This window comes from Danio rerio, chromosome 19 (genome assembly GCF_049306965.1).
Source record: "Danio rerio strain Tuebingen ecotype United States chromosome 19, GRCz12tu, whole genome shotgun sequence".
In the NCBI taxonomy this organism is placed as follows: Eukaryota; Metazoa; Chordata; class Actinopteri; order Cypriniformes; family Danionidae; genus Danio; species Danio rerio.
The window spans coordinates 46,322,501-46,349,109 of NC_133194.1; the positions used below are offsets into that span (position 1 = coordinate 46,322,501).

The 26,609-nt window shown below is 37.4% G+C and overlaps 2 protein-coding genes across 3 annotated transcripts in view; both read left to right on the plus strand.

Moving 5' to 3' along the window:
* Nucleotides 1–10,994, plus strand: part of ahdc1 (AT hook, DNA binding motif, containing 1) — a 61,459-nt gene extending 50,465 nt beyond the window's left edge. For both annotated transcript variants that reach the window (XM_073931910.1, XM_003200637.7), the window contains 2 exons: nt 2,051–6,493; nt 9,740–10,994. In XM_073931910.1, the coding sequence (XP_073788011.1) occupies nt 2,275–6,465 (4,191 nt within the window). In that variant the 5' untranslated portion in view covers nt 2,051–2,274 and the 3' untranslated portion in view covers nt 6,466–6,493; nt 9,740–10,994. The remainder of the gene's footprint in view (nt 1–2,050; nt 6,494–9,739) is intronic.
* Nucleotides 10,995–15,386: 4,392 nt separating this feature from the next.
* LOC101883617 (probable methyltransferase-like protein 24) lies at nt 15,387–26,390 on the plus strand. Its single transcript, XM_005159776.6, has 5 exons — nt 15,387–15,703; nt 19,280–19,378; nt 19,965–20,086; nt 21,979–22,201; nt 25,709–26,390. Exons 1-5 carry the CDS (start codon nt 15,413–15,415, stop codon nt 26,021–26,023), a joined length of 1,050 nt encoding a protein of 349 aa, XP_005159833.1. The 5' UTR covers nt 15,387–15,412; the 3' UTR covers nt 26,024–26,390.
* Nucleotides 26,391–26,609: the final 219 nt, after the last annotated feature.

Below are 26,609 nucleotides of genomic sequence, written 5' to 3' on the forward strand. Positions count from 1 at the left end.
GTGAACGTTTTTTGTGTTTCCCAGAACTGGTTTGCCGCTGGAAGGGCATCCGCTGTGTAAAACATATGCTGGATAAGTTGGCAGTTCATTCCGCTGTGGTGACCCCAGATTAATAAAGGGACTAAGCCGAAAAGAAAATGAATGAGTGAATTACAGTTACTTAAACTTGCGTGAAATACTACAACTACATTCAGTCATTCAGTAGATGCATTTGTCTAAAGCAACTTACAATTGAGTATATAAATACTGTACATAGGTTCAACAGATCTATATAAACCAATCCAGAGAAGCAGAGTAATATATATTTTGCTGAATATATTTGCTATTTTCAACTAAAGAACATTATTATTTATTAATAAAAGTACATATGGTTAAGAACAAAAATGTATTGAGAAATTTGTTCATGGCAATATAAGATATAAATTCAGAGAAGCAGAGAAACTGTAAATATCACACACACACACACACACACACACACACAAACACACACACACACACACACACAGTTGAAGTCAGAATTATTAGCCCCCCTTTGGATTTTTTTTTCTTTTTTAGGTAGATATTTTTCATATTAACTAAAAAATCTATTTGTCAGACAACTGCGCATGCTTAAGCAGCAATGTATTTTAAATGTATGCCAGTATGAAATATGGTGCCATTACATTGAAATGTTTTGTATTTTGAACATGTATATTTTTTATATATTTCTTTTTTTATACATACATACATACATACCAGTTAAAGTCAGAATTTCATTTATTAATTTTTTTTTCTTTTTTAAATATTTCCCAAATGATGTTTAACAGCAGGTAAATTTCACAATATGTCTGATAATATTTTTTATTCTGAAAAAAAGTCTTATTTGTTTTATTTCGGCTAGAATAAAAGCAGTTTTTAATTTTTTATGAATAATTTTAAGGTCAATATTATTAGCCCCTTTAAGCGATTTTTTTTTCTGTCTTCAGAACAAACCATCATTATACACAAACTTGGCTAATTACCCTAACCTGCCTAGTTAACCTAATTAACCTAGTTAAGCCTTTAAATGTCACTTAAAGCTGTATTGAAGTGTCTTGAAGAATATCTAGTTGAAAATATTTAGTCATCATGGCAGAGATAAAACAAATCAGTTATGAGAGATTAGTTATTAAAACTATTATATTTAGAAATATTGAAGAAATCTGCTCTCTGTTAAACAGAAATTGGGGAAAAAAAATAAACGGGGCGGCTAATAATTTTTGACTTCAACTGTACACACACACACACACACACACACACACACACACACACACACATACATACGTTCGTTTTTTTAAACAAAACTAAAAGTTTTAGTTTGACTTTAATTTCTATTGTCTATGCCAAGGGTGCCCAAACTGTTTCGTATAAAGGGCCTAAAACCAAATATCATTAGGAGCTGTGGGCTGAAGATAAATATACCAAACTATATTACATTAAAGTTGCCAAGGGTAATTTCCTAATTTATTAGAAAACAGTATTTTAAATCATATTAACTAATGCAGTATAACATTTAAAATGATATCTTATTGCAATAAAAGCATAAACAACCACATTTATAACAGTGGAGTGTAAAGCTAAATACACAAGTCAAGCAGAACCTGCCTTTGCCTTGATTTGTCCTCTATCTGTCGGGTGACAGTATGTATATTTAAACTACATCTGATTAATTGACATTGTTTTATTGAATCATTTCAGCAAGCTTTTGACAATAAAACAAACAAACAAAAGGTTTAGATTTGAAATCACAATCTCTAAACCATCCCCATCATTCTTCCTCTCTTTTCAGATGGCATGGTGGGCCAAATTAAAGGTTACCATGGGATAGCTTTTGTCAACTGGCCCTAGTTTGGGCATCCCTGGTCTATGCAATGAGATTTAAGTTCATTTTTACTATTTAGTAATTACTTTTTGATCAACTAAATTGATTACTATTTAGACAAATTAATTAGAGAAGTTATATTTTTGAAGTAACTTAACCAACATTGCTTAGCAATTCATGAACATGTCCTTTTGTCTCCTTTTTCCATAGGAAAGAACTGCCTATTGTCTGCACCCCTGAAAACTGAGGACCCAAGCCTGATGCTCAGATTAATTCTGCTCAAGAATATCATAGTGAGAGGAGAGAGATTACAAACTTACATGCTGAACTGGACCTAGCTTACAGTTAAACTCAGCCCGGAACCATCGCTGATACGGAAATACAGAATATCACACATATAAATACGGAAATCCTGATCTGCGATTTTGGGTGTAATGAGCCGTCTGTCAGGTCGTCTGCGCTCTGGAGGTGTTCGCTTGACTTGTGAGGCACTGCCAGAAAAGGACTGCAATGATGATGAGGGACCCTCTCTATGGGAGGGGGATGCAGAGCCCGAGGCCACATCCATGGGACCCAGCGATGCTAATCCAGCCAGCGCACTACATTACAACTTTTATTCACCTCCCTCTTTAGCTAATGGCCTGCGGAACCATGAGGAGCAGCTCCGACGTAGAGCAAGGAGACGCAGACCGACAGAATACGTGGAGCAAATACACACACAAGAACAAACGCGCATTCAGCAAAACACACAACCACAGATGCACTCACTCACACAACCAAGCACACACCTGCAGCCTCATACACACATTCCGGTGGATGCACATTTGTGGGTGGACACGAACACGCTAACACATAAGCACTCGCAAAAAGGCATGTGCACACCTACTAGCGCCTCACTTATGGAGCTGGATCCCTCCCTTATCCCAGAAGATTTATCTTTACCTTCTAAGACTGAAGTGCATAGTGTACAGGTTCAGCCTGCCCCTTTGTTACACACCACCCTGGACACAAACACTTTGACACCTCCACAGTACAACCCTTCCTCCTTACCCAAGGAGGAACACAATTCGTGTAAGCCAGAAATGGACGACAGCACTGGCCTCGAGCATATAAAAGGCCAAGCCGCTGCCATGACCTCTGTGGAGGCTGAAAGGAAGTATACACTGCGCAGCTCTGGTCGACCACGTTTTCCCTGCCATCTTCGAAAATCATCCCGCTTACGCAGAGCTCCAGAAGATCACATGTTCAAACGGGAACTGGACCAAAAGGACGAAGAAGAAGAGGAGAATATAGTGTGGAGAACAGAGGATATCAGTCAAATAGTGGAACATCTGCCAGAGGTGTGTGCTGCTGAATCCTCTTTTGAGGTTTTACCACCAACAGATACATCGGTAGACATTACACCAAATCACAGCATGATAACATCAGAGGCAGAGGGCAGTGTTACTCAATCAGTTAGAGGGAAGCGGCAGGGACGTTATATAGGTGTGAAAAGGATTGTGGTAAAAGTAGCCAGAATACCTGTTCACATGAGCCGACGTCAAAAAAGCTACAAGATCTCATCCCTGGAGCCTGTGAGTGCTCCACCCCGTGGAGAAGGGGTCACAACTGGAGAAGGGCCTGAGGGGGGTGTAGGGAGTGAGCCAGTATCTAACGTGCCCCGAGAGCCCACAGCACTTCTTCGCATGAAAAACAATGGAAAGAGTGTGATGGTAATGTTTCCGCCAGGAGAGCTTCCTGTGATCTTGAAGCGACGCAGGGGACGTCCTCCTAAACAGGCTTTACCTGGACAACCTGACATGCATGAAACTAGAGTCGGAGCGGCCAATGCCGCAGAGCCTAAAAAAATCAGGAGGCGGCGAACTGTGAAGCTGCCATCTCCGCAGCCCTCGTATGTTAATGACACCAATGATGTTAAAGTAGAATATGCAGATGTCCTCTCCAAACTGGCCTTTTTGAACAGACAACCACCCAGCACAGGCCGTTGCTCCCCTCCACGCTGCTGGACCCCAACTGAGCCTGAGACTTTTAACATACCACCAGAAAATCCATCCCTTTCTACTCTTTTGCACCGCCTCACAGGCTTCCGCAGGAGAGGCGGCCGAGCGGGCTGCATGGGGAGTAGAGGAGGGGGAGCAGCGGGAGCATCCAGTTCCTTTAAAAGGTCATTCAGTGACTTTTTTGAAACAATTGGCAAAAAGAGGAAAGTCCCTGCATCTGAACCAGGAACCCCTCGAAAAAGAGGCAAGGGGGCTGCTGGGGGAATAAATAGAGCAGCTTTAGCTGACTCTGCACAAGGTGAGAAAGTTAGAAAACGCCGGCCACGGAAGAATGGGGCTTTAAAAAATGGTCCTGGTGTCCAGGAGCAAGACTGGCAAAATGAGAACAGTAGCTGGATAGGGAAAGGAGATATTCCTGAGAAAGCAGGTAGTTATCAGAGTCCATGTTCCCCTCGTGGAAGCTTTCAAAGCAGCGACGGTACTAAGGGTGGCATGTACCACAGCCCAGGTATGAGAGGAGTGGGCAGTGGAGAAGAGTCTCAGGGTCTGTTTGCAGGATATTTTCGCTCTCTACTTGACTCTGATGACTCCTCTGATCTACTAGACATCTCTATGTCCAGCCCTGCTGGACGACAGGAAAGTCGTAAGCTTACACCAGGATATGAGGGTGGCAGCCCGGGTGCTGCTCATCGTTGGTCTCCTGCCTTTCCGAAAAGAAGTCCTAAAGGAGCAGCTTGTCTTGGGGATGGGGCACAATTATCTTCACCCCAAACTCAAGGCAGCTCGACAACTAAATCCTCATATTCGTATAGTGTCTCACAGACTTCTCCCACCCCATCTTTCCCTAAATCCCCTGCACTCTTGCTTTCCCGTTCACCCAGCTCTCCACATCCATCAGGAGGTTTTCCTCAATATCCGCCAAATTATAGTGCAGGGGTTCCTCAAGGTGGAAGCATTTATCCCCTCCCTCAACAGCAGCAACAACAGCAAAGGCCAAGTGACTGTAGCTTTACATATGGCACAAAAACTCCCTCTGTTCCCTCTGCACAGTGTCAGATGAGCTATTCCAACTACCAGGGCTCTGCCAAGCGCAATTATAGCAGCTATCCAGGCCCACCCCATTCAACCACACAGCGAGGAGAATCTGGCCCAACATCGCCAGGTGGAAGTTATATGTCAATGTCAAAGTCTAGCCCTTATTCCTTATCCTCTTCTCCGCCTGAGGGTTGCAGACAATACACAGCTCAGTGGGGATACAGGCAAGGAGGAAACAACTGGGGTGGTGATGCATATGGTAGTCATCAGTTCCATGGTTACTCTGAATATGGAGTAGCTGGAACTGGATCAGAATCCAAAGACATTCTGGACATCTCAAACTACACACCCCAAAAAGCCAAACAGAGACCCTGCATTGACACACTCTCTGAATCCTCCTCAGACTCCTCGCACACTGGAGGAGGAGGAGGAGGAGCGAGCGTTGTGGGGGCAGCATTTCGCCCAAGGGATGTTCCAATGCCTGAGGGTCAGTCTAGTCTTTCAAGCCTGGAGAAGCTAATGCTGGACTGGAATGAGAATTCTGCAGGCCCTTCTTACAACTGGAGTCAGAATGTACTTTTCCAGGGAGGGGCAAAACCAGGTCGTGGGCGAAGAAAAAAGTCTGAGGCTCACAATGAGAAGGAATCATGCTCTCTTCCCCCAGGATCCCCTGCCAGCCCTCCTATGCAAGGAGCAGGGCCGAAACGCAGCTCTACAGGTGGCAGACAGCCCAGGGGGGCAAGAGGCAGGGGAGGATTCTCTCCATGCCAAAGAGATCGGCCACCTCCAAAAACCAAATCCCAAAAACCTTCAGCCCCATCAGGGTCAGGGCAGATGGGATCGGGAGCTGTTTACCAAGAAGCACTGGATTACTACAGTGGAGACAGCAGTAGCCTATCACCCCTCAGCCATGCTCCAGAGTCCTGTGAATACCCGTCTCCATATTCTGTCCACACTTCTACCCCCTCCTCAGATGAGAGATTTGCTCATGTCTACCCTCCAGACTCTGCCTCTGTGTCCCCCAGTTTGTCAATTCAGTCAGACGCCCTGAAGCAGTTTCCTAAATCTGGTCCTACAGCACAGACGTATGGGCATGCTGCCAGGACGTTTAGCCCAAACCTTTCCCCAACCCCTCGCCTCTTGCCGCAGTGTGGTTCTGCAATGAGTCCACATCGGGTCCCGAAAGACCAGTTCTCCCAGTATGACTCCCCCAGTTACAGTGGCTCTCCCTGCTGGTATGGGCAAGGAGGAAGTGTCGCTGGCAGCCCCCAAAACTATGAGGAACAGCGAACACCAGCAGTCTCTTTGCCCTCACAAAAGCGGGACATGTCATTGATGGTCTCTGGGATGAGAATTGCATCACATACATCGTATCCTTCCCCTTTACAAAGAGGTCCTTCCATGTCAACTTCTTGTGTGAGTGGGACTCTGGACTCTTCCCCTCAGCATGAAGAGATGGGTTACCATGGTAACTTGGAGAGCTATGCACCCGTTGGACAACGTTATGCACCCCAAACAGCCCGGGGAGGGGTACTCTGCCAGCTTCTTGACCAGCCCAGCGATGAAGGCTTCACCGTCACCAGCCTGTAGTAGAAATGATCTTGGCACCCCTAAAGAGGTAAGACACTAACTCTGGGACATCGCTCAGACTATAACTGTATAAGATTCTTTAAGAAAATACTTGACACCGTGTCCTAACTACATGAGACGTGCCATGATTGCAGTGACAAGTAATTTGTCTGTCTGCACAAAACCCGACATGACAGAAAAAATTACCAGATATTATCCATTCAGAAGCACAAAATAGTCCCCCCCAGTTATATATTCTAGGTATTCTCTATTCTTCAAGGTATATATTCTAATAAATACATTTTAAAATTCTTTAATATTATTAAAATCACATGCTGAGTGACTAATATTTGTTGTCACCGTGAGTAATAATATTTGTTGAGTCACAATTCTAACAAATATTTTCAAATAATATGTTTGCTATTTTATTTTCAAGATGAGGAGGTAAACTATTTGATTCCGTATTTTTAAATGGCAATAAATGTCATGTATAGTGGTATTCAAACTCACGTTAGCAGCATTGAATAAAGTACCACGAGTATGTTTACATGGACACCAATAATCCGATTTATTAAACCATTTCAATGTGGTGATTTCATTGGCCCGTGAACATATCCTGCTTGTTTCATATCTGTAACAAGAGGCAATTCAATCACAACTTGATGTTATAACAGCTATCATGACATTGTTTATCAATATGTGGAACTTTTTGGACTATTAGAGGCTATGGAAATTTAAAATGTAAATCAGGAAATACATCAGGACCATTGTTATTGTTTACATATTGTTTACATACAATGGTCTATATGATTAAGACACTACTCAGATTAATGTAAACTGAGATTTTTGATGCATTTAATCTTATTAAATGATCAAACTAAACAGAAATCAAATTAAGACATGTGTAATATAGTGATTTTACTGGCACTATTGAAGTGCAGTACAGACATGTAAAAACCGCAATCAAACTGTTATTGTCGTGTAGGAATTTTGCTGCAATTTGCGACAACATAGTCTATACACACACGGCTGTTTGACTCTATTCTCTACACCAACCGAGTCAGTGAAGGACCACAGACACCTGCATCACTAAACGCAGAGGGTTTTTTCCCCCATTTTCCCCCTCTTCCAGCAATTCATATTCACATCTAAAATCTCGTTTGTCATAATGAAAGTGAAAGTGGGCGAGGCAGTGGCGCAGTAGGTAGTGCTGTCGCCTCACAGCAAGAAGGTCGCTAGGTCACTGGTTCGAACCTCGGCTCAGTTGGCATTTCTGTGTGGAGTTTGTATGTTCTCCCTGCCTTCGCGTGGGTTCCCTCCAGGTGCTCCGGTTTCCCCCACAGTCCAAAGACATGTGGTACAGGTGAATTGGGTAGGCTAAATTGTCCGTAGTGTATGAAAAGTGTCCGCTGCGTAAAAACCTGCTGGATAAGTTGGCGGTTCATTCAACTGTGACGACTCCGGATTAATAAAGGGAGTAAGACGACAAGAAAATGAATGAAAGTGAATGAAAGTGCCAAACTGCAGTTAAAGTCGACAAATTAAAAATGAAACACCCGAAATTACACAAAACTCCGAAGGAAATGCGGATAGCGTGGTGACATTAATCGAATTATGTGCTATAACATGTAAAACGGGATCATGAAAGGAACATTCAAAAAGCAGCTCATGTAAACACCTTCATTTTATTCTCTTATTCAGATTAAGACCAATAATTCGATTACTGATGTCCATGTAAACAAAGTCAGTGTCATAGTAGTACTGTTGTTTAGCCAAGACGAAAGGACAAAACTCCTTTTAACATAAAAAAGTGGCAGCATCAAATCATGTAGTTAGGGCATGGTGTGATGAAACCACAGTCTATATTGTGGTATAAAGTAGAGTTGAAGTCAGAATTATTAAACCCCCTGAATTATTAGCCACCCTGTTTATATTTTCCCCCAATTTCTGTTTAACGGAGAGCAGATTTTTCCAACACATTTCTAAACAGAATAGTTTTAATAACTCATTTCTAATAGCTGATTTATTTAATCTTTGCCATGATGACAGTAAATAATATCTGACTAGATATTTTTCAAGACATTTAAAGGCTTAACTAATAATAATAATAATAATAATAATAATAATAATAATAATAATAATAATAATAATAATAATAATACATTTTATTTAAAGGCGCCTTTCTGGCAACTCAAGGACACCGTACAAAAAAAACAAGAACAATAAAACAACAAGGGAAATGATAAAAAGTATACACAGCAAAAGTGCAGATAAAATTAGTTAATTAAGTATTAAAAGCCATCTTAAATAAGTGGGTTTTGAGTCTTGATTTGAAGTGTGAGAAGGTCAATGTTTCTGATGGCAGGTGGTAGTGAGTTCAAAAGCCGGGGAGCAAATTGGCTGAATGCTCTATTGCCCATAGACGATAGACGAGCAGAGGGAACAGAAGTGGAGGGAGGAAGAAGATCGCAGGGTGTGGGAAGGAAGAGAAATGTGGATGAGGGCAGACAAATATGGAGGGGCTAGATTGTGGATGGATTTCCTGAGATGGGTTGCGGCTGGAAGGGCATGCGCTGCGTAAAAACTTGCTGGTTAAGTTGGCAGTTCATTCCGCTATGGCGACCCCGGATTAATAAAGGGAGTAAGCCGACAAGAAAATGAATGAATGAATGAATGAATGAGATTTTGGATGGCTTTGAATGTTACTTTAAAATTTTAAAATCAATTCGAAAATGAACTGGTAATCAATGAAGCTGCATCACAGGGGTGATGTGACCAACTGAAGTTTACGGAGGGACTTATGAGTGAGACCAAAAAGAAGGAAGTTGCAGTAATCTAAACAAGATGTGACAAGGCTATGGACAAGAACAGCAGTGGCATGAGGGGTAAGAGAAGGCCGGAGACGGTTATTGTGGCGTAGGTGGAAGTAGGTGGAACTAGGTTAATTAGGTTAACTAAGCAGGTTAGGATAATTAGGCAAGTTATTGTATAACGAGGGTTTGTTTTGTAGACAATGGAAAAAAATATAGCTTAAAGGGGCTGATAATTCTGACCTTAAAATGTTTTTTAAAAAATTTAAAACTGCTTTTATTCTAGCCGAAATAAAATAAATAAGACTTTCTCCAGAAGAAAAAATATTATCAGACACACTGTGAAAATTTCCTTGATCTGTTAAACATCATTTAGGAAAAATTTAAAAAAGAAAAAAAATTCTATGGGGGGCTGATAATTCTGACTTTAACTGTATATATATGATTATCCCACCCTCATTTGTTCTTTTTTCTTTCCTTGACAGATGAAATGGACAGTACCCTTTTCATATTTTTAATCTTTTTTAAAGGACAAGCTTTGGAAGACGCAGTTAGACTGAAGAGTTTCAGAGCTACGGACTAAATAAAGACTTCTCCAGCAGTGACAATCAAGATCCAAATTCATACACATGGACAGACGCACACAGAAACAAATGCACGAACACACACTCTGTCCTATCGAAACGTTCACTTACTTGCATATACTTTTTCATACGCTGACTTGCAACTGCAAATGCACGCACAAAAAGACAGTCTTGCAAACTAATATTGCTATACAGCTTGGGCTATAGGGACGTATTAAACAAAGATGGGACACTGCTTGTTTCACAATGAAAACATTTTGAGGAAATGCAGGATGTCCCCTTGATTTAGAGATTCACACATGTTTCAGTGATACCCAATAACCAAACCAATTGGAAAGACCACGCTGAGGTTTTTGTCCTGCTTCCTCTTTCTCTGTCTGTTTCTAATCTCAACGCCTCCTCTAATTCAGTCAATTGGGGATTCTTAATCCTAAAAGGTCCATTTGCTTCAGCGTCTATTAATGGTGACTGCACAAACTCTGCCCTCTTTTCTCTTTTAAGTTTTTATACCGCATTTGTACATAAGCTACTCAATTTGTTCCATCACTTGAGAAGCTCACTGCTATGAAAACAACCGAATCTCAGAGTCCTGCTGAAAGAGACATACTGTATGTTAAAACAGCAACGTCAAGACAGCGTTTTCTTTTTAATTTGAGGATCTGCTCTAAAGACAAATGAGGGAATTACCAGTTTTATGTGGCTTTAAATTGTTGAGCTTGGGTTTGTGCGAGTACAGTTTAAGTAATCTTTTTTATCAGTGGTCTGGTCCCACGGGAATGTGTCTAAATTCGATCCCTACAACCGTCGCTCTGGATCCGCAGCATGGTCACTTTGTGCCCAACATCCAGCTCTCATTTGTGTGTTTTTTATCATCACAGGAGGACAGACAGACACCCCCCCGAAAATATGCTGTCTTCGTCAAGTTGTGTAGAGGCCAGGGCACTTTCCACCCTGGATATGAGGATGGCCTGGAACTCAGGGTGTGGACAGTGCATATTCTCCTCCTCTTTTTTCTTTCATCCCTATGTTCGTATTTCTTGTGGTCCGCTGTGTCGTACAGTGATTTTTTGTGATGAAATATTGTACCTGTCTGTTCCATATACTGTATCTGAGGTGAAAATATTTAAATACACATTCTGTTCTGATCATTGTTTAATTTTGTTCTGCCTCTACTCTGTTGCTGGGGAAGACAATCACAATTAAATTACATGGCCAAGAAGGAAAGTAATTAATAAAAATGTAATAAATATTAGCCTGAAATCATAATCACCACCACATAGAAATATTATACATGCAATATACAATGCTCAGCATATATAAATACACCCCTCACAAATCTATCTTTAAATTCATAATTTTAAGCTTTACAATATTATATTTGTGCATATACATACTAGTTTTTAGACCGTTATAGTGAATTATTTTGTCAGATAAGCTCCAGATTTGGCTTCAGTACTGACTAATCTACAGTATATGCACATATATAATATTGTATAGCTTACAATTAAAAATATGAATTTAGAAGATAGATTAGTGAGTGGTGTACTTATATATGCTGAGCGCTGTAGCTATATTAGGGATGCTTCTATCAGGAGTTTTGCAGCCGATACGAGTACCGATTTCTTGTCATGGTGATCGGCTGATACAGAGTACCGATTCTAATGCTTTAAGCTTTATAATGCATAAAGCACATTTTCCCCCTTAGAATGATATACATATATATATATATATATATATATATATGGAAAATGTATATATATATATATATATATATATATATATATATATATATATATATATATGGAATATGTTGCATATATGACATTTTATATATGTGGAATCCAAATATGAATGTGTTTCTCATACAGTGCTCAGCATTTAAGAGGACGCTATACAATATTTTTCCAGAGATGGGTTGCGGCTGGAAGGGCATCCGCTGCGTAAAACACATTCTGGATAAGTTGGTGGTTCATTCCGCTGTGGCGACCCCGTATTAATAAAGAGACTAACCCGAAAAGAAAATGAATGAATAAATGAATGAGCTATACAATATTATATTTGCGCATATACTGTACATTAGATTAGTCAGTACTGAAAGCAAATCTGAAGCTTATCTAACAAAATAACTCCAGGATAACGGTCCAAAAACGAGTACACCTAAATTTATGTTATATAAAAATAATAAATACAGGGAAAAATCAAGAGAAGCAAAAAAAAAAATTTGAAAACGTTTGTTGAAATTTTGTAGGTAATTTCTTATAGCAATATTGTCTTGAATTTAATTGTATTCTCCTTCAATTTCTAAATATGTTTGGTGACTAAAATATTATTTTAATAAATATTTGTTTAATAAATCATTTTTGTTTAAATGCATCAAAATACATTGCCTATATTCACTGAGAAATGGATAAAAATATTTATTTTCAAAATGGGGTGTACTCGGTTTTGCTGAGCACTGTATATGTAATTTGCATACATATCTATGTATCATTTCCCTATATGGCCCTTCACTAAAATACCAGCTCTTATGCAGAAATCTGTAAGTTTGAAATTCCCCCCCCCCCCAAAAAAAAGTCTTTAAATTATTTAATCTCATTATGATATATGAGTGAGTGTGCAGCATAATAGAGATCAAACCGAATGGATCATTGTAATTTTATACGGGACAAAGACTTCTTCCAGTAATGTTATCGATATTTTTTTCCCTCTTGAACGAGCCTGTTTTGCAATTCGGATGAGTTCAGATGAGGACACGAGCGGCGATTTGAGAGAGATGCAGAAGAGGCTGTATGGGAATTATGAAATTTATGGTAGCGACGTGATCGGAGTTGTGAAGTGAGAATGGTGCTTTCGTGTTTTATTTGCTCAGCTCTCCTTTTTGATTTTCTGTATTCCTTTAGTATTTCCATTGATCAGTGTGTATGTGTGTGGAATTGGAGTGTGCAGAGGGTAAGGGAGGGAGGGAGGTCTGATACATTAACTTTAATTTCTCATCCTTGTGCTGCCCCTCTGTGTTGAGAATGTGAAAATATTGGACAATTACATCAGAGTTATATGCAACAGATCAACCCAAGGGACGTATCTAAAGACAAATGTTTGGCTTTTTGTCAAATATTATATTTTGTATGGCCTACACGGATGCTGAAAAAGAAAAAAAAGAGAAGAAATTCTGTGTTTAAGAAAATATTGTGTTGCAACTGTCTGGAAATCGCTTATATGTTTCATTAGATATGCACATGATGCAAACATGTTCTTTGCAGCACCTGACTATATCGAGTTGTTATATGTTATTTCATTGTCACTTTGTATTTATATTAATACAAAAAAGCTCAAACAAAAACTTTATGCTGCTTTTGTCACTCTACAGTGCCACCAATGTTGCCATTAAACACTGCCAGTTTTAGATTTAAACTAAAACGCAATTAATATGCATCTGCTGTTTAAACCCGTGCTTAAAGAGCCCCTATTATGCATTATGAAAGGTCTTATTTTGGTATATTATATATATTATTTGGTACATATATTTGGGATTCTCCAAAAAACACTTTCATTGTCCTATAAAATGCATTTATTTTGCTTAATTATCCCAATGACTCTCATTTGATTCGTTCAGCGATTCATTTGTTCCCAAACCCCTGCGTTGCATGAGGCTAATCTGCGCAGATTGGTCCGATGACCGAGTCTATTGCGATTGGTCGACTGCATTCGGCGTGAGACGGAGAGAAACGCCTAGGGGTGCGTGTCCCAAACAACAAAGTAACTCAAGGCTGAACTATCATAGTACGATGCATCATTTGGGAAAAGAACGATGTAGTGATGAGTGTTTCCCAAAACCTGAAGTTTATCTGTCACGGATCCGTCGTTTGAACCATGTTAGTTATAAATAGTTAAAATATATATTTATAAACAAATGAAATTGAATATTTATTATTAATAGGAAGTGAAAAAAATCCTATTTCAATAATAACATTGATGATATTAATGATGATTATGACAACAATGATTTTTATTTATTATTATTATTATTACGAAGTAGGATATTTATTTAGTTATTTTTTATTTTTTGGAAAGTCTACAATTTGACACAATTTGTTCTAACCAACAGGCCCATGTCATATACACTACAGATACTTAATAAATAACCACACTATTAATTAAAAGCATTAACGTATGCTATGTTTTTTGGAGACGTAACATAAATTCTGCTTTTAAATAATCACAGATTATTTAGGTCACAGATAGCTTTCGTCATGAGCCACTGCTGTGTTAAAAATGACAATGTTTTCAAAGTGCACTGCGCTTATAATTTAAAAAATAATAATTATAAACAAGTAATTTTTTTATATTTCTTTATTTTAAATCTTTAGGAATTGTTTTAGTACATTACAATTGTGATTATGATGACCACTCAACAAGCTAATCCAGAAAAAAATTGTGCTTAAAATGTCACTAAAATGCAGCATCAAGGAAAAATCCAGCGAATGTCTGCAGAAAGGTCCACTTTTTGAAAAATAAATAAATAAGCATCCCTTTCAGCAGGCTGGCCACGGGCCTGGCCTACTATTGTTTTAATCTGCAAGTTTAATTTATTTCTATTACTTTTCACTCATTACATTGTTTTCTTACAGAAATAATGCTAACAGACTCTTAAACATAAGCCCCTGATGCTCATCCACTAGTCAACTGTCAGTAAATGGAGTAATTGTTCATTAATACGTCACATAATAAAAAAAGCAAAAGCAGTAAGGGATTTTTGTTTTAAACGAGAAAGCCATGTACAGCACAACCCTGCCTAGCAGGTCAATTTTAACGATTTGTTTGTGTTTCTCTTGTACAGCAACACACACTCTCTCTCTCCCCCAAATGGACCTTTTGTTTGTAAAGTGAATCTGTGCAGACCACACTCCCACCAGTAGGTCTGTTTTCCACAAATAACACGCATGATTTGTTGTCCGCATCCCTTCCAGGCTTAGAGTGTTAATTGTTAGTCAGACAATACGATAAATTCTCTTAATTGCATGAATTCTGTTGTTTAGAAATTACAATAAAGACGTTCTGCATCTTAATTTAAATTATTAATTCTCGACCAGTGTCCAGCACATCTTTCAGGATCTCAGCGGATGCACTATGCTGTTTTAAGGGTGTAACTCAGCTAACTGCATTATGAATAAATATTTTGGACATCCTAATCACGCTGCTTTTGCACACTACATACACAGTAGTAAAATGTGTTCGCGCGCGGGGGTGGTGTGTTTGTGTGAACGCGCCTGTTTGAATTTATATGACTGCGCGCGCGCATGACATGCACGTGCGTTCCATTGAATAATATGATATTTAATGCTGGTTTTTCCCATAAATCTCACAACCCATTATGATTTTTAATGTGTATTTTTTGGTTTTAATTTAAATATTGTTGCTATCTGTGAGGAACATTGTCAAGCACTGACTCACGTTAGTAGTGTTGACAGTGTCCAGCCGTGAAGCCCTGAAGCCAAAGTCACTGTGGCGCCGACTCTTCATTTTGTTTTCTGTGCGTCTGCCACAGGTCACTTTACAGCTCGAGAGGGCTGGAGTATGGCTGCTTGTAACTTTAACAAACTAAAAGGCATTTGTCAGCGTATATTTATAATCGGTTTGCCGGTTTTGCTCCTCGTCCAGCTTCTAGTCAGTTTAACAGTAACGCGCAGCAGCACGAGCGGGGACGAGCCTGCTTTTCTCGTCATAAGCATAGAGAAAAAAAATGAGGGGTCACTGTCTGACCTGAGAAAACAGAAGAGGGGTTTGGACAGCGGTGTGTTGGGTTTGTGGACTGCAGAGGATTCAAGACTGACGGGATACGAGGACGAAAACGAGCTTGAAGGACAGGTAATCTTATATTCACTTGTGGTGACCAGTTTTAGAAAGATTTCCCCTGAAGCCTGTTTCTGTCTGGAACAAAAGTGCACTGTAAAAAGCGATTAGTTACTTTACTTAACCCTTGTGTGCTGTTCAAATTTGATCAACTAGAGAAAAAAAACAGCAACAAAGAATACCTTGCAAAAAAAGTCATTATTATGGAAGTCAATGGGGTAAAAACAGCCACTAACATAATGAAAGGGTAGTCAGTTTTCCCAAAGTGTATTGTTTTGTATTGTATACTTAATTTCAAAGCATTTTCCCAAAAAATGTGTCACAATTTGCTGAAACACAGAGAATTACCAAATTAAGACTCAAAATCACCCCAAAGTGGATGAACACATCCCTAACAGCACACATGGGTAAACCTGTTGTGGATGTTAAGTTGACTTAAGTTTATATATTTATTAAGTTTGTTTATTTGATCATATTAAAGGGATAGTTCACCCAAAACTGAAAATCCTTACATATCCTTAACTTGTTTTTATACCTTTATGAGTTTCTTCTTGTTGAACAAAAAAGAAGATTTTGAAGAATGCTGGAAACGTGTAACCATTGACTCCCATAGTATTTGTTTTTCCTACTATGGAAGTCAGTGGTTAAGTTTTCAACTTTATTAAAAATATCTTGATTTGAGTTTAGATTTATAAAGAAACTCATTAAGGTTTAGGGTAAGTAAACAGCAATTAAATCTCTTTAGGTCAACTAATCATTTTTTTACAGTATACCACAACTTTTATATAACATCTCAGGCTTTCCCCCACCAAAATGTTGAGTTTGTATCCCTCAAAATATTTCATTATTAGAAATGAAAATAAAAAATATATAATCTATAGTTCTGAGGGGACAAAATAACTGCAATAGTTCTGTGTATTTTATCAGCAGTGAGAGTTTTATCTAAAAGAATTCGATTTTTTTCAGAGCACAAAGGTGTAACTCTGAATGTCAGAATTATGACGTATATATCTCACAATTTGACTTTTTCAAAATTGACTTAATTGCTCGTAAAGATGCAAAGAGATCAAAAAAAAAGAAAAAAAGGCAAAACACACAATTAAACACACAAGCTTCCCGATTTGGAAAATAAATCTCAAAGCAACTCAAAACAAACAACACATTTGATCAACAGTAAAAAAAAAAATGTTACATTTACACTTACACTCCCTTTTCCGGTTTTATAACTTTATGTGTTTCTTTTAGTAACCATTGACTAGTTACCATTGAGCTCAATTGTATTTGTTTTTCCAACTAAGTCAGTTGTTCTCAGTTTTCTTTTAAAAATATCTTGTTTTGAGTTCTACTTAAAAGAAACTCATAAAGGTTTGAAACCATTCAAGGGTGAGTAAACAGTGAGTAAATAAAAATTTACATAATTATTTGAATAATAGTCAACTAATCACTATTTTAAAGTATACCGCAACTTTTTATATCACAATTTAGGCTTGCCCCTCCAAAATCAATCAATTTTTTTTTCTCTCTTCACAATTCAGAGAAAAAGTTAACATTGTAAGGGATAAAATAACTGCAGGATAACTGCAATAATTCTGTGTATTTTCAGAACTCTATTTTCTCAACTGAAAATATTATTACAATTTCAAGATTAAAAAAAGATTAAATTATAGTGGATTAAAGATTAAAATTATTTTCAGAAATGACAAGATGCAAACGTGCAATTTTCACAATTTCTACTTTTATTTTAGGACTGACTTTATTTCTCATAAAGGTGCAAGGTGAGCAAAAAAGCCAGAATTGCAAACTCTCAGTAAGAATGAAGTCAATCAAAAATGCTTGGTAACAATTCACAATTAAACAGTTATTTTCCAGATATGCAACTCAATAGAAACAAAATTGGCCTTCCTTATAACTGAGCTTCATTGTAATATAAATAAGGGTTGTATACATTTGTTGCAGCCTTGTTAAAACATGTGTTTGAATTGTAAACATAAACTTGAATCCCTCCATGACACATTAGCATAAAAAACTGTCTCTTAGGTATAATTCACTATAAGCTATTTTTAATATCTTATCTTCCTAATATGCAACTCAAAAGAAACAATATTATCCTTCTATATAAAAAAGAGCTTCATTGTAATATAAATAATTGTCAGTTTAAACATTTGTTGCAGCTTTAATTTTAGTTTTATATGGAGGGACTGCAAAACATATGTAAAAAGTGACTTGGCAAAATAATCGGGGATCCCTCCATGACACATTAGCATGGAAAATATTAGTTACCTATTTTTTATCTGATATATTTCTGATATGCAATTCAAAAGAAACAAAACATGTCTTCCTTATGAGCTTCTTTGTAATATGAATAAAGGTTGTATACATTTGCTGCAGCCTTTTTTAATCTGAAGGGACTGAAAAACATATGTGTTTGACATGTAAACATAAACTTGAATCCCTCCATAACATATTAGCTTAGAAAACTGTTAGGTATAAGTAGGGCCAGACAAAATCTGCGGACATTTTTTGCTATTTCTAATGAGAATTTTGTACTGAGTATTTATGCGGAATAATTCTGGGAGTATTGTAACTAAAAACTTAATATATGAAATAAAAAATAATAGTTTTTAAACTTTTATTTCATGTTTACTATGCAAATCTATCTAGATCCACTTATTTGCTAAACAAAGTAAGTCTCTCATACAATATATCAACTAAAAGACAGAAAATGTTACTTTACAAACTGTATGGTAAATAAATCAAATGAACACAATCATATTAGGCCATATTATTACTGAAATTAATTTAAAAACTAAAAAAATATAAATTTACACACATTTACTCAGGTAAATAAATAGAGTCAATGATGGGCTTAAAATCTGGGGAAATCAGTGGATTTCTGCGTGCACGGATTCCATGTGGGCCTAGGTATAAGTCACTATTAGCTATTTTTAATCTCTTATCTTCCTGATATGCAACTCAAAAGAAACAACATTATCCTTATGTATAAAAATGAGCTTCATTGTAACATGAATAATCGTCAGTGTATGCATTTGGTGCAGCTTTAATTTTAGCTTTATATAGAGCGACTGCAAAACATATGTAAAAAGTGACTTGGCAAAATAATCGGGGATCCCTCCATGACACATTAGCATTGAAAATGTGCAAAGTGGAGTCTCTCACTCTGTTTGTCAGTGAGTCTGACTGTCCGCCTCTGCCTCCCCCACAGCAGTTCCTCAGTGACTCATTCCTCCAGTCTAGAGTCTCCACGCTTACTAAACATGCTTTTCTATGTTTTGGGTGAGGCTCCATCTCCAATAGCCTAGGTTAAAAAAAAGAGAAAAAAAGTTGTGTTTCTTTTGTTCTCAGACTTATAACCTCTGGTTTCAAAAGGGCACATTCTGTGACCCTGAACAAGCTGCAGCTTCTCCTGCCTGAAGCGCTGCACACGCTCACAGTTTACTTTTTTCAGTGGCTATCAAATGCCTGACCCTCCTCCACTGCATCCCTGTTTTTAGATTTTTTTTTCTTTTAATGTGCACTTGAAATTTGGCCAAGATGAGAGAGAGAGAGAGCTGTGTGTTTATGTGTTTACAGGCCACAGCTAGAGAGCTGATATTGCAGCCATGGGCTTCAGAACAGCCATCGCTTTTTGCAGAGTTGCAACGTCTCACCCGGTTCATCACCACTATAGAGGTACACAGTCATCCTGGCTTTGTCTGATCATTGCATGGCATACATAATTGCATTGTTTAAAAATGGGCTGTAACTTCCTGAGATATCTAAACCCACATAGAAATCTCATATATGGCGATACATGCAAATTACATACAGTACATGACATACAATTCAATTCAATTCAGCTTTATTTGTATAGCGCTTTTACAATGTCGATTGTGTAAAAATACAAGTTCATAGTTCATATTTGGATTTCACATATATAAAATATATCCCATATGTATCAACTTAATAAATTTGTAAATATTGCAAAAATGGCTGTTTTCATATTTTTTATTTAATCATTTATAATTTAAAATATCTGTTTAAATATATTAGCTATAAATGTATGTATGAATACATGTATTTATGTGTGTGTGAACATACATATTTGTAATTCAAGTTGTTGAAAAAGATATACATATTCAAGCAGTTTTGCAATACTTTGAAATACTTGTTGCATATATGTTATATTTGTAAAATATGAACTTGCTTGTCATGCATCTAATTTGCATGTATCAGATTGCAATATGTGTAAATTTTAAGAAAGACTGTTATTCCACAGGTGAACTGCTCTGTGGTGCAGGGTTCAGATTGGAGTCAATTGTCACTGTCTTCTGGATACTCTGATGTTTTCTGCATTAACCACTGGAGGGGTAAAAAGGGTTGTGTTGCATACTCATTCAGGTAAATATACAGTTGAAGTCAGAATTATTAGCCCCCCTTTGAATTTTTTTTTCTTTTAAAAACATTTCCCAAATTTTGTTTAACAGGGCAAAGAAATGTTCACATTATGTCTGACGATATTTTTTTTCTGGATAAAGTCTTATTTGTTTTATTTTGGCTAGAATAAGATAAAGTTACGGTACGTAGACATTTCCCAAAATACTTATTTAAATAAAGCTTTTGCTACAAAAATGCAAGATATACCTGTATAGTTAAATAGCAGAATTTCTGTAGAAAATTACATTACCAATGATGCTGCACAGAATAGGTCCACCAATCAGAGAGCTGAAGGAGCAAAGCATTGCAAGTCTGTCCCCCTAACTTCTTAAAGCATAAATATGTGCAGAGATGCAATCAGAAACTTACTTTTGACTTTTGTATTTGTACGGTTGTGATTCTCCTCAAAGCTGTTTGGTTAATTATTTATAATATTTGTATTATTTTATATATATATATATATATATATATATATATATATATATATATATATATATATATATATATATATATATTATTATTATTATTATTATTATTATTTATTTTATTTTTTTTTTTTTAAGACTTTTATTTTTTATTGTGATGATATGCATATGGGTGGCATGGTGGCTCGGTGGTTAGCACTGTTGCCTCACGGCAAGAAGGTCGCTGGTTCGAGTCCCGACTGGGCCAGTTGGCATTTCTATGTGGAGTTTGCATGTTCACCCCGTGTTGACGTGGGTTTCCTCCAGGTGCTCTGGTTTCAGTCCAAAGACATGCGCTATATGTGTATTAGGTAAACAATTGAGTGTAGTGTATAAGTGTGAATGTGAGAGTGTATGGGTGTTTCCCAGTACTGGGTTGCGACTAGAAGGGCATCCTCTGCATGAAACATATGCCAGCATAGTTGGCAGTTCATTCCGCTGTGGCAACCCCTGAAAAATAAAGGACTAAGCCGAAGGAAAATGAATGAATGTAATATGCACAAGATATGACCATATGTATATATTCAAGCTGCCTGCCAACATTCAACATTCGTAAATATCCTGTGTGTCTGTGTAAAGGAGTAAGCAAACAAAATGGATAGAAGAAAAAAATATGAAATAAATAAAAAGAGACAAGGAGAAAACAGTAACAGCTGGAACAGTTGCAGCTGAAAGGGCATCCGCTGCTTAAAACATATGCTGGATAAGTTGGCGGTTCATTCCACTGTGGCGACCCCAGAATAATAAAGGGACTAAGCTGAAAAGAAAATGAATGAATGAATGTTTTACACAGCGGAAACCCTTCCAGCTGCAACCCATCACTGGGAAACACCCATACACTCTCATTCACACACACATACACTACAGACAATTTAGCTTACCCAATTCACCTATAGCGCACATGTTTGGACACACCAACACGGGGAGGACACAAACCAGCAATCTTCTTGCTGTAAAGCAATCATGCTACCCACTGCGCCACCGTGACACCCTATTCATACATATTTCAACCAATAAAGGATTTAGCACAGCTTGTTTAAAATATTAGGATGTCAATTTTTACAATGATTTAGAAAACAGGGTGAACTTTTCTTTTATGCTGACTTTAAAACGATATCTAGGAGTGCTAATATTTATGTAAACATTTAAGACCAGATATGTTTTTTTTCAAGAAATGATGACCATTTAAGGCTACTTAGTTATGCTGGAAGGGTGGGATTTGTTATATGTCTATAAAAAAAAAAAACAGCGCTGAAGCTTGCCCTAGATTCTGTAGCTTTCAACATGTCATGACTGATGCAGAGAAGCAGTAATGGCTTGGATAATTCATTGAGATGTTTCAGACTGTTCTGAATAAGCAGATCTTTTTTTTCTCTCGCTGTGTCTTTATAGCCTGGATGGGAAGGATGCGGCGTTTTTAGACACAATGCTGCATGCGGAGTGTGAGGTTCATCGTTTTGACCCCAGCCGCCGAGTGGGTCGAGAACCTGCATCTATTAAGCATCACCGAGTTTGGTTAGACTGGAGAAACCCACGAGGTCACTCACATACAGGCCTCATGGGGAACATACAGCGCAGACTACTCGACATTATGGACTCCTTGGGCCACATCACGGTATTTACACTCAAATACACTCATTCAGACTTCAGAGCAGCTCCACAGTCCACACCCTGGACAACAACAATTTTTGTGATTTGATTTATTACTGTCTCATTTACAGTCTTGATTAAAGTCTTGCTGTTATAGCGATTTTTAACGATCACGCATCTTACATCATTTCATGCAGGCAAAAATGGGTAAAATATTATTAAAGAATGCAAATAGTTAGCAGCACCAAGGATGAAACTCGAGAGATGAAACTGGGCACTATTGAAAATGTCAAGTTCACTATCCGAGTGCGATGCACCGAAAATGACAAATCACAGACGGAAATTTCAGATCAGTTCCATTCATTTCAAACCAATTCAATTATTCTTAATTTTAAATAAATTCAGATAAATTCATTTCAGGTCAGGATTACCAAAGTTCATTCGTACACTTAAAACCCAACTATGTGTGCAAAAGCTCTTTGTTTATTGTAATCTTGTATTGTGAACATTAATATATATTTATTATATATATGAGCAATATCACACGAGTAGCAGTGCGATATGGCTGTATATTGGCACTGGTGGGAGGCGTGCGTTGGCACGAGGCCGCAGCCCGAGTGCCTTAGTGCCCCTACCAGTGCCGATATACAGCCATATCGCACTGCTACGAGTGTGATATTGCGTTTATACAACAGTTTGACGGCATAATTGTGTATATAAAAACAAAATCAAACATGGAGAGTCTCAAAGACCCTTTTGTATGAGGAACTACTTTCTTCCAGATTCAAATCATAAGCTGACAGTTGAGCAAGCATCATTTAAACTTTAGATCTGTAGTGTCTGCTTTTTGCTGGCTGTATGTGGGCGGAGTAATACACAAAGGGTAAAGAGGCTGTAGGAGTTCTGATATTGCAGAATATCGCACGGCTATCAGCCAATCAGATTTGAGAACCAGACAGAACTGTTGTATAAATAAATAAATATATATATATATATATATATATATATATATATATATATATATATATATATATATATATATATATGCAAACCATGAAGTACAGTGATCAGCATTGAGTACACCCCGTTTTTAAAATATTTGTATCTATTTCTCAGTGAATATCGGCAGTGTATTTTGGTGACTTTAAACAAAACATATTTATTAAAATTTTTGTCACCAAACATATTTAGAAATTGAGAGATAATACAATTAAACTCAAGCAAAATATTGCAGAAATAAATTACAAGCTACAAAATTTCAACTAATTTCTTTATTTTTATTTTTTTGCTTCTCTTGATTTTTTCCTGTTTTTTAAATTTGTATTTAATATTTTTCTATAACGCAAATTTGGTTGCACTAGTTTTTGGACTGTTATCGCAAGTTATTTTGTAAGATGAGCTCAAGATTTCAGTACTGACTAAACTAATGTATATGCACAAAAGTAATATTGTATAGCTTCCTATTAAAAATATTAATTAAAAAGAGAGATTTGTGAGGGGTGTACTTATAAACAGTTGAAGTCATTACTCCAGTCTTCAGAGTCACATGATCCTTCAGAAATCACTCTAATATAAATTATTATTATTAAAATTATTAATATTATTATGTTTATGTTCACATCAACTACAGTTTAGAATATGATATCGTAGTGGACCACCCCTTAAATAAATAAGTATTTAACAATTTTACAATTTTTTTTTTACAATTAATAAATGCTGCCTTAATGAACAGAATAATTTTATTTAAATTATGAAATAAAATTTATAATTTAAAAAAATTGTTGACCCCAAACTTTTGACTGGTAGTGTGTATATATACAGTTCAAGTCAGAATTTTTATCCCCGTTTATTTTTTTCCCCCCAATTTCTGTTTAGGCAAGGCAAGTTTATTTATATAGCACATTTCATACACAGTGGCAATTCAAAGTGCTTTACATAAACAAGAATAAAAATTGACAAGTATAAGAAAATAAAAAACAAATAATAAAAGTGATTAAAAACAGATACAAACAGATTAAAATGTGTTAAGAAAGACATAATAGTGTGATCTGTCGAACGTAGCACAGTGCTCATTCAGTAAAGGCACAGCTAAGCAGATATATTTTCAGTTCGATTTGAATGTGCCGAATGTTGGAGCACATCTGATTATTTCTGGAAGCTGATTCCAGCAGTAAGGGCGCTGTTAGTGGCTGATTCACCCTGCTTTGACTGAACTCTTGAAACTCAGATCTGACTTCAGAGTCACACCAAGATTCTTGACCTTATTTTTTGTTATTTGACCCTTAGAGCAAAGGTACGCATTCACATTGAAAACCTCATCTCTGTTCCCAAACGCAAAGTTTAATGTTTTCTATTTAACAATTGTATATGCATTTAAAGTGAAAATGATTAGTCCTCCTGTGAAATTTCAATTCTTTAAAATATATTTGCCAAGTGCTCCCAAGCTTAACAGAGAGATTTTTTATAGTTCTATTAACTGATTCATTTTGTTTTTGCCATGATGACAGTTTATCATATTTGACTCGATATTTAGATTGATAGCAGTCATTTTAAAGTGCATTTTAAAGGCTTAACTAGGTTATTATGTTAACTAGGCAAGTTAGGGTAATTAGGCAAATATTAGATAACAGTGGTTTGCTCTGTAGACAATCAAAAATACATACACGTTTATAAAGGGGCTAATAATTCATTAATTTTCTTGTCGGCTTATTCCTTTTTTTATTAATCCGGGGTCGCCACAACGGAATGAACCGCCAACTAATCCAGCAAGTTTTCCCATCTCTGGGAAACATCCACACATACATTCACACACACAGTCATACTCTACGGACAATTTAGCCTACCCAATTCACCTGTACCGCATGACTTTGGACTGTGGGGGAAACCGGAGCACCCGGAGGAAACCCACACGAAGGCAGGGAGAACATGCAAACTCCACACAGAAACACCAACTGAGCCGAGGTTTGAACCAGTGACCCAGCAACCTTCTTGCTGTGAGGCAACAGCACTACCTACTGCGCCACTGCCTCGCCCAGGGGCTAATAATGTTGAACCTAAAATATTTTTCATTAAAAAAAAAAAAAGTTTAATCATAAAATAAGTCTTTGCCCAGAAGAAAAAAAAACATTCTAAGAACTATTGTGAACATTTCCTTGGTCTGTTAATTATCGTTTTGAAAATACTTTTAGGACTTTAAACTTTTAGGACTAATAAATTTGTCTTCATCTGTGTTTTTTAATTAATTCATTGATGTTTATTTTATAAATCTCAAAGCCTCAGAGATTCTCCTAAAAGTCAGTCCAGCGCTGAATCACAAGTGAATCACACTAAAGTTCTCCCTTTATGTGCTTAAGCCACATGAGCGTCATTGCAGCACTGACTCATAATACCATGAGTTGCACTTCAAAGCATTTTCTCATCCTATTCAATCACTGGTCACCAGATTTCATGCATTTAGTCAAAGTGCCACCGCTTTCTACTTTTTGTTTGGTGGTCCCAAAATGTCACATTGACTCAGTGTCTGTTTGTGTAGGTGGATGTCCTGTGTATGGATTTGGAGAGCGCTGAGTGGCGCATGTTGGAAAGCTGGATTAAAGACGGCACTCTGAACCGGATCAATCAGCTCATTCTGACCATTCATCTGCAGTGGGCGGGGTTTGAGGTGGGCGGGGCTGAGGAGGAGGTGGTGCGCTTCTGGTACAGTGTTTTGAGAGCAATTCGCATTTCAGGACTGAGACTCGTGTATTCGGCACACGGCCCAGGACACACAGTGCTGAGACACACACAGGCCGACTCACACAGTACATACACACTCAGCTGGATCAGGACAAGAGGACAGAGCAGATAGTCTGTAACTCAGAAGCAAATCTGTAAATACTGTATATGATGTGTGCATTATGGACCCTTTTCAGAAGACATGCATTTATTGGCATCTTAAATCCCTGAAAATATTTAGTTTTGAAAGAAAAACAAAAGTTGAAATTATTCACTCTCCTGTAAATCTTTGTCAAACGATGTTTAACAGAGCAAGGAATTTTTCACAGTATTTCCTATAATATTTTTCTTTTGTAGAAAGTCTTTATTTCGGCTAGAATAAAAGCAGTTTTTATTTTTTAAACCATTTTAAGGGCAATTTTTATTAGCCCCCTTAAGCAATATTTTTTTCCAATTGTCTACAGAACAAATCATTGTTATACAATGACTAGCCTAATTATCCTAACCTGCCTAATTACCGTAGTTAAGCCTTTTTTTTTATTATTTTATTTTTTCCGGGTTTTCACTTTTATTGGATGGACAGTAGAAAGTATTGACAGGAAAGTTTGGGGAGCAGAGAGAGAGAAGGGACCAGCATAGGACTTCGAGGTGGGAATCGAACTTGGGTCGCCGTGAGCAGCAGAGAACATGTGTTGACACACTTACCTCCACTTCAGGGA